The sequence below is a fragment of the Salmo trutta genome, chromosome 21, assembly GCF_901001165.1.
Source record: "Salmo trutta chromosome 21, fSalTru1.1, whole genome shotgun sequence".
Taxonomy (NCBI): Eukaryota; Metazoa; Chordata; class Actinopteri; order Salmoniformes; family Salmonidae; genus Salmo; species Salmo trutta.
In genome coordinates, this window is record NC_042977.1 from 26230903 (window position 1) to 26240023 (window position 9121).

The window sequence follows — 9121 nt, forward strand, 5'->3', positions numbered from 1 at the left end:
AGGGCTCTCTGATTCATTCTCTCGGCTTTATTCATTCAGTATTTGAGAGCCATTATGAAAGACCAAGAAAGGAAGTGAGAATATGATTGGCTAAATGTAAAATATAACTAATATCTGAAGGCCTACTCTTATATAGAACAGGTGCTTTGTTGCAGGGTCAAAGTGGTAGCTTTGATCAGATCAGATGATATAGGTGAGGCCACCAGAGGCTCCAGTTGCTCCATGGTTTGATTGAGAAGAAGCAGGCACAGACATATTTCTGACAGTGCCCAATTCTGAGTGGACAGAAGTTGAGACACATATAGTGATATTGAATTCTAAACAATGCTTAATCTGAAACGTATTTGGCAAAATGAGCCTAATGTAGGCTATTATATTAAAGACTTACAAAGTTTGTTGCACTTTCTGAATTAGTCTAATCGTTTTCAGTAGGCTGTGGCATTTATGGGTTTACAAGCATAAAGGCACTTCTTTCATATGATTACTAATTTCACTGTTGCTGAACCATGTCCATTTTAGAAAACGAAAACGAAATGTGAGAATGTAGGCTATTTGTTCAGGTTGACATGCAGGCTACATGTTTCAGTGTATAAAAACATAATTTATTGAGGCAGCACTATGTTCATCCAAGAAAATATAACAGTCAGTTCACATTTGCACATAACGATCATCAACAGTTTTTTCTCAAATGTTTAGAAATAAATTCTTCACACTATCCTAGACGACTAAATTCGACTGGTTCATGATAGGAGGAAAACATAAGAGAATAAATAAGAATATACATGTATGGCTCCAGTGCCCAAAAGTATTTCCATCTTTAAGAGCATTCATTTGTGTCTTTGAAATGGACAAATAAAAACGACTCAAGTCTCAGCTTTGGGACATTCCAAGAGGATGAAAGGAGTTTATGTCCAGCAGCAATGTCCCTATGTGGTATAAAATGTCTGAGTACCAGTGTATTCCATCTCTCTGACGTATGTCCTCGCGCTTTTTGACTAGACCTGTGAAGGACATCAACGCATGCCCCAACCGGACTGGCGCAAAGGCCCAGTGCGCCCATTTGTGGTCCTCGATTACCGCGTAACAGCTCGCCAAAACATGGTCAACTATGATGGTTCCTTGTGAGGTTACTGGGGCATAAGATCCCTCGTATTCTTCCACGTAAATCCTTTCCACAGTGACTGCCTTCAGGTGGTCTACGGCCTCGTCCATAACAAACACCTGTTGCCCAGGTTTTACATTACTGGCAAACACTGCAGTCATGTCGTCATCCGTAACGTTATTGGTGATGAAGACCAGGTGAGCCGGCGTCAGTCTTAACTTTCGGTTGGGCTTCTCTGTTTCAAAAACATAAAATTCTCGTCTTGACACTGGATCTTGGTCCAAGAACATGAGGAAATCGCTGGACACAACATTTCCTTCTATGTCTGCTGCTAACACCTTGTCGCCCACCTCCAGTTCTTTTACCAGCTTGCTTCGCCCATCCTCGAGGAGAACTGAGGCAGATCCAGGGAAGCAGCCACCCGACTTTGCAGCAACTGAATTTTCTGGAGAAGAGCAGACAATAAAGAGTTAATAAATAAATACTTTGGACCAAGTCACTATTGCCATACAATTCTAAATGTAAACTGAACGACCTGGACAAATATAGGGCTTACTGCTCTAACCAATGGGGTAGGACAGTTGACATTGCAGCATGGGTCACTAGTATTGTCTTATAACTGTGTAATAACAAGGGACTGCACTAGGCCTATCGAACAAACCCTATGAAATGAATTGTTTTCTTGACATAGCAAATTTTCAAATTTTTTACATTTGAAATTTACATCAAAATATTATATCATTATTATTACTATTAATTGTTCGTTCGTTGTGTTTACCTGCTTTCACAGAACAATGAATATGGGCTTTGGATTCATAATTGACCCAGTCGAATCCCGCCTCCACCGCGAGCCGGGATAACATTCCATATTTGCTCTTATCTCTGTCAGAGGTGGTGATATCCACAGCCCTTCCTTCATAGTGTAAAGATTCTTCCAAATGGTGTCCATCCTCGTCCCAGCCTTCTGTCACGCGCAGCTTCACTCCCGGCCACTGATTCATGACTGAAATCGCCAAAGAGTTCAGTTTGTCCTTACATCTCTGAAAAGCATAAATAGATAATTGAGATGTCAGGAAACACAAGGGGTTAAATAGGAGGGTTACACACACGCGCGCGCACACACACACACACACACATACACACACACACACACACACACACACGATATATATGTATATAGCATGCAACTAAAGACAGAGCTTTATTGATTGTATATAGACGCATCTGTTCCAATATGTTTTTATTAATGTACATTTTTCGATTTGAAAAGAAACGAATAAACATTTTAGAAATATTATAGATGGTTATGGATTATCGAGTGACGCTGCGAATCTAAATTAATTAATTATCCCTAGTCTATCTCTCTCCCTCTCTCGCTCTCGCTCTCTCTCTGCGCTTGTGTGTGTGAAAGAGAGAGATAGAGAGGGATGGGAGGGGGGGGGGGAGTAGTCCATAATACAAGTTTATCATAGCCTAACATTAACTGTCTAGAACCAGCCCCTTTAATAAGTGGTAGCAGTCGTGCGCATGGCATCCATAACGACTTGTCTTAATTTTCATGCTCCGATAAGCCCAACTGGAGACATAGGGTAGAACTGTCCATAGACAAAAAGAGTCCGATATGGTGCACAGTTTGTTTGAAATTGTTTAAAATCTATATTATACATAGTTATGCATAGTAACCATACAAGTAAATCATAAATAATGAACAACTGTCACTTCAAATTGAGCGTCAGTCATTGTTCTCGTGCCAAATGATCATTCAGGACCCACAACATACATATTCATGCGCTTTCTCACTATAGCCTACCTGTGTCATAAGTCTGTCAGCATTAGTGTTTTCCTCATCTTTGAAAATAATGTCAGGATTGTAGTTTGGTGTCAGGTCTTTAAATCTTTCAGAGTTCCTTGTGATCTTCCCTTCGTATTTGCCACTGGCCCCAAGGGTCTTCTCCGCCACGTTGGGAATGAACTGCTTGTAAGCCAAAGGCTTCAGTTTTTTCGGATGTCTTTGTTTTCCATATCCCTTGCCTGGACCACAGGCCAACCCATCGGATGCTAGAAACAGGCAGATGAAGCCCACGAGCGCAATTCGTATCAGTATAAGCATCACGTCCATTGGATGAATTGTATTGAGGTCCCTGTTGTGTAGGCTGGCTATATCCTCTCACTTATCTCGCAGTCTCTCACACTCTACCCTGTATCAGTGTCCTCGTTTTTCTCTCTCTACTCTAGGAGGCTATCAAACGACCGCTACCAAAGCAGGTGCCGTAATGACAGTTTGATGTCGCTGCCCTCAGAGCACATTGGAGCTGTGTTACTGCTGCTGCTTCAGAAAACCAGTCCAGACGCATATGAATGGGTTTGCTCCGTTCTGTTCTATACTAGTGCTCTATATTAATGATAGCTCATCAATGTATGTCAAATAAAGTACGTGATTGACTCCACTTGACAAACCGTTTTTCTCCATGCTATTCAAATAGCAGGTTTGACAGTGTCAATAGGCCACTTATTAACAGTAATTCCTGAAATGTTTACTTCCTTTCTTTTTGAGAAACGTATATTTCAATATTTCACGTGTCTGTATTTTTTTGCAATCATAAGAAGTGGCATGCAGGCTAGTAAAAAAAAAACATTTGTTTTAGTGCTGGTCTGGAATACATGTCTGCATACACTTTAGCTCTGCAGGACCAAGGTTGATGACCATACAATTTAAAACACATGACCACAGAGCCCTGGTCAAAAGTAATGCATTATATAAGGAATAGGGTACAGCTTTTGACCAGAGTTTCTATCTCCTATTCTCTCGCCAGAGAGAGAGTTTATTTCCCTGCTGCTGGACTGCTGTGCCTATCACTACCAGTCTTCACATGGCAAGCATCTGTAGCCTAGGGCCAGCTGAACTGTATGGGTCAGCAACTGCCCTTCCACCAATGATATCTGCTAATTGCAGTGTGACAGTAGAATAAGTGAATGGGATTTCTATGATCATCTCTATGTGGTTGACATTTCAGAAGTGTTCTTGCCCCTAAGTTGAAGTGTGTAAAATAATAAGCCCCACATCATTTTCTCATCTGTAGTGGATTTGTTGAACAGTATAGTTTTGCCCCTTGTCCCATTGCTGACGTTTGCTTGGTCGTGGTTTGCATTGGTTACAGAAAAATGGTATGAAAGTGAGCAAAAACTCACCCACTTGTCACATTAAAGAGCAAGACCCTCACAGGAACTGCACTCAATATACAGAAATGAGTTCATGAGTAGTACAAAATGCGGTTTAGCAGTGCAAATCAGGAAATGGCTACAAGGTGAACACAGTTGTTAAGGCCATAGAGTAGTACAGGCAGGCCTACATACTTATATTAATTTTAAAAAACTATCCAATAGCAGCAAGGCATTGCATTACCAAAACACACAATATATAACACACTGTAATATCTCAGTATTTCTCAATTACATGGTGTTTATGTTTTTTATTCAAGTGGCAAAGACATCATTTGAGGCAATTAAGAGTCAGAACTCAGGAATGAATTGTTAAAATGTTTGGATTAGAATTAACATTGAGATCCTAATCCTGATCCTCAAACTATGTTAAGAGTCTTAGAAGGACTCAAAATACTCAAACCGTAATATTTTCAAATGGGGACACTGGTATACTGGTTGTGGTACATAAAAACACATGGGATGAAGGTCAAATAAAATAAATGTAAGAATTGAGTGCAAGGATCTCAAGCAGTCTAGGTTGGTCTGTGCCTATGGAATCAATAGAATGGTTGGAAACATTTCCCTTATACCATGACATCACACAGACACATACAGTTCCTTGGTCATTCAAACTCAAATCTACCATATAAAAGTATTTTAGCATGAGGTAAGTCATACTACATTCTTGTCGCCACTGTTGGCACTAAAAAAACAGATAAAATCAATCTCGATTAAAGAGAACAGCCTCAATTTGTCGGAGCATGGACTCTACACGGTGTCAAAAGCGTTCCACAGGGATACTGGCCCATGTTGACTCCAATGATTCCCATGGTTGTGTCAAATTGGCTCGATGTCCTTTGGATGGTAGACCATTCTTGATACACACAGGAAACTGTTGAGGGGGAAAAACCCTACAGCGTTGCAGTTCTTGACACATATTATCATATCCTGGTCAAAGGCACTTCAATCTTTTGTCTTGTCCATTCACCCTCTAAAGGGCACACGTACACAATCCATGTCTCAAATGTCTCAAGACTTAAAAATCCTTCTTTAACCTGTCTCCTCCCTTTAATCTAAACTGATTGAAGTGAATTTAACAAGTGCCATCAATAAGGGATCATAGCTTTCACATGGATTCACCTGGTCAGTTTATGTCATGGAGAGAGCAGGTGTTCCTAATGTTTTGTACACTCAGTGTATAATCCCTTATGTACATTGCTCTAAAGACTGGATTGTATTTTCAATGTAACCATGGGCCCAAAAATTGAAATATGAAAGACTGGGATTGTCATACTGTAGGTCTACAACAGTAGGTTGGTCTGTATCGTAGTTGGTTTGTTGGCAGAAGAGGCATACAAGACCCACTTAGATGTGGGTTCTCCAAAGCTGCTCCAACTGGGTGAAAATACAATTTAGGAACAGACTACAACCCAAATGGAACTACTACAGATGTCGGATTTTAAATTGAGCCAGTTTGATACAGCAGGAAAATAATCCTGCAGCAACACGAAATGTGAATTATGATGTGGATAATAATTCATGGACATTTTGTAGGGTTGATACATTTTTCGTAAGGGAAAATCAAGTCTGAAATATCAAAGTGAAAAGTACAACATCAGAATGCTTTTTAAACCTCAAATAAGTTACTGCATTGCAAGAAAGTTCTTCTGCAACAGGGTGATCAAATTAAGATCCTACATCTTTATATAATCGTTCAGTCCTTAAAACAGCATCAACATGGAATATGCAGTGCTCCTTTCCATTGCTACTGGTCACATGTATCCATCATGGACCAGGATGAAAATGAACACATCCATTTTAACAGAATGAGTGCACACCATGCAACACCACCAACAGAACAATGATGTTCAACAGCCACAACAAACTGTGAAATTACAAAAGTATCCTTAAAATATCCTGGAAATGTATCAGTAATCAACCGATCATGTTTTGAAACTACTTCATCCTTTCTTTTAGTTAAGTGTAGAATTCCACAGTGTCTGTAACCCTTATTAACAGGTCAAAAATGTTAAGCTGTTTCCATGTTGTTTTTTCCTTCCTTCACCATAATCCTGTATCCAAATTAAAGTGCAAGTGCTTGAATATGCTCAATAACCAAAATACATTCTTCTGTATTGGTAGATTGACACTAGCATCTCCAGCTTTGAACATCTAATTAACAATTTCTCCATATCTAGTTGACTATTATCTCTAATTTTCACTTAAATGCTAAATTGCCCACTGGGAGACAGAAAGGTTAAGCTGCTGCAAACATGTAGAGTCTTTTTGTTAGGCAATAAAAAAGTCTTAGAGACCATTTGTGTCACCAGGAAATCCGAGTCGTTCTTTTCAATTAGCAGAACAACATGTGAGTGAATGGTCTTCCTGAGGTCAGTCTACATCTGTCCTGGGGGTGAGTCCAAAACGGCACCTTATTCCCCAGCAGTGCACTATAAAGGGAATAGGGTGCCATTTGGGATGTAACCCGGGTCACATGTGATGTCTGTGGTGGCCCTTGGTGGAAAAACATCCTTCTCTTGTCCATTATTTTCTCATTACTTAGCAGGGTAGTAAGAATTGTTCCAAATGAATGGCAACCTCTTTGAATGACACAGCATTGTGCTTTTTTTAGGCCTTATTGACTTACAGGTGGGTCATTTGAACATTTCTTTGAACGGTAGTATTTGTAAAGAAATCCTTCTCACTCAGGTCTCAACCCACTGGGCACAGATTCAACGTCTATTCCACGTTGGTTCAACTTCATTTCATTGAAATGACGTGGAAACAATGTTAATTCAACCAGTGTGTGCCCAGTGGGAATAGTCCTTAGTTGTTCTGGATGCATATCAAATGCTTCGATACCCTTTCTGGCTGTTCCTTTCTCATTTCATCCTCATGTTGTCCTTTTCCGAGCAAATTAATGTTCACAACCATTCGTCCAAGCCAACTGCAATTAAGAGAGGAGACATTGAAGTACTATTTTCATCAATCAGAACTTGGGTCTGTGGTTAGATCGAACAGTCTATTGCTATAGCAACCACTCTTTGCCATGGAGGAAAGTGGCAGGCAATTCCACAAGGTGAAGGAAAAGACCATTGTGAGGTGGGTAGGATAGACAGAATCAATAAGGCAAAGGATAATGAAGATTAACTGTGACTTCAGCCTTCCTCTGAGAGATGTCTCCACCTGAACCACAGATAAGGCAAATAGAAAGTGTATGTTGAGTTGGCCTTTAGTCTAGGTCACTGGTTCCCAACCAGGGTACTAGGACCCCTGGGGTACTTGGCCTATTCATAGGGGGTACTTGAGAAGACTCAGGAGACAATAGACCTACTGGTAAAATGCACATGATGGGGTACTTCAAGTGTACTCCGGGAAGAGCAAAATTCAGTTGGTGGTACAGTAACCGAAAAGGTTGGGAACCACTTATCTAGGTGATATGTGAAAATGATGTCAAAGAGCCTATAAAAAAAAAACGAATCCCTTTGAAAATGGCCTGTGGCATCGATAAGAGTCAGAAACACTTATTTTAATGTCAAAATGGACACAAAGTAGTCAAAGTGTAATGTCAAAGTGGGACAAAAATATAAATTAAAAAAAAGGAAAATATAACACTAATATATCTTGATTAGATAAGTATTCAACTCCCTGAGTCAATACATGTTAGAATCATCTTTGGCACCGAGTCTCTAAGAGCTTTGCACTCCGGTATTGTACATTTTTGCCCATTATTCCTAAAAAAATATTCAAGCTCTGTCAAGTTGGTTATTGATCATTGCTTGACAGCCATTTTCAAGTCATGCCATACATTTTCAAGCAGATATAAGTCAACTGTAATTAGGGCACTTAGGAACATTCATTGTCGTCTTGGTAAGCCACTCCAGTCTATATTTTACCATGTATTTTAAGTAATTGTCATGCTGAAAGGTGAATTTGTCTCCCAGTGTCTGTTGGAAAGCAGACTGAACCAAGTTTTCATCTAGGATTTTGCCTGTGCTTAGCTTTATTCCGTTTTATCCTAAAAAACTGCCTCGTCCTTGCCGATAACAAGAATACCCATAACATGATGCAGCCACCACCATGCTTGAAAATATGAAGAGTAGTACTCAGTGATGTGTTGTGTTGGATTTTCCACAAACAAAATGCCTTGTATTCAGGACGAAAAGTTAATTTCTTTGTCACATTTTTTTCAATTTTATTTTATTGGCTTATTGCAAACAGGATGCTCGTTTTGGAATATTTTTGTTCTGTACAGGCTTCCGTATTTTCACTCTGTCATTTAGGTTAGTATTGTGGAGTAACTAAAATATTATTGATCCTCAGTTATCTCCTATCACAGCCATTAAACTCTGTAATGGTTTTAAAATTACCATTTACTTTCTCTTCGGGCAAAGTGATTTAGGAAGAAAAGGGCGCCTGTATCTTTGTGGTGATTGGGTGTATGGATACACCATCCAAAGTGTAATTAATAACTGCACCCTGCTCAAAGGGATATTCAATGTCTGCTTTTTCTACCAATAGATGCCTTTCTTTGCCAATCATTGGAAAACCTCCCTGGTCTTTGTGGTTGAATCTGTGCTTGAAATTCACTGCTGACTAAGGGACCTTACAGATAATTGTATGTGTGGGGTACAGAGATGAGGTAGTCATTTAAAAATCATGTTAAACACTATTATTGCACACATAGTGAGTCCATGCAATTTATTATGTGACTTGTTAAGCACATTTTTACTCCTTAACTTATTTAGGCTTGCTGTAACAAAAGGGCTGAATACTAATTGCTTTTCCTTTTTTATTAATTTGTAAACATTTCTAAAA

At 39.5% G+C, this 9121-nt stretch overlaps 1 protein-coding gene across 1 annotated transcript; it reads right to left on the reverse strand.

The window, feature by feature from the left end:
• Window positions 1-598: 598 nt before the first annotated feature.
• shhb (sonic hedgehog signaling molecule b) lies at window positions 599-3401 on the reverse strand. The gene is made up of 3 exons (XM_029706213.1): window positions 2913-3401; window positions 1881-2142; window positions 599-1547 (listed from the first exon to the last, which is right to left on the reverse strand). The coding sequence occupies exons 1-3, from the start codon at window positions 3219-3221 to the stop codon at window positions 871-873; spliced, it is 1248 nt and encodes a 415-aa protein (XP_029562073.1). The 5' UTR covers window positions 3222-3401; the 3' UTR covers window positions 599-870.
• Window positions 3402-9121: the final 5720 nt, after the last annotated feature.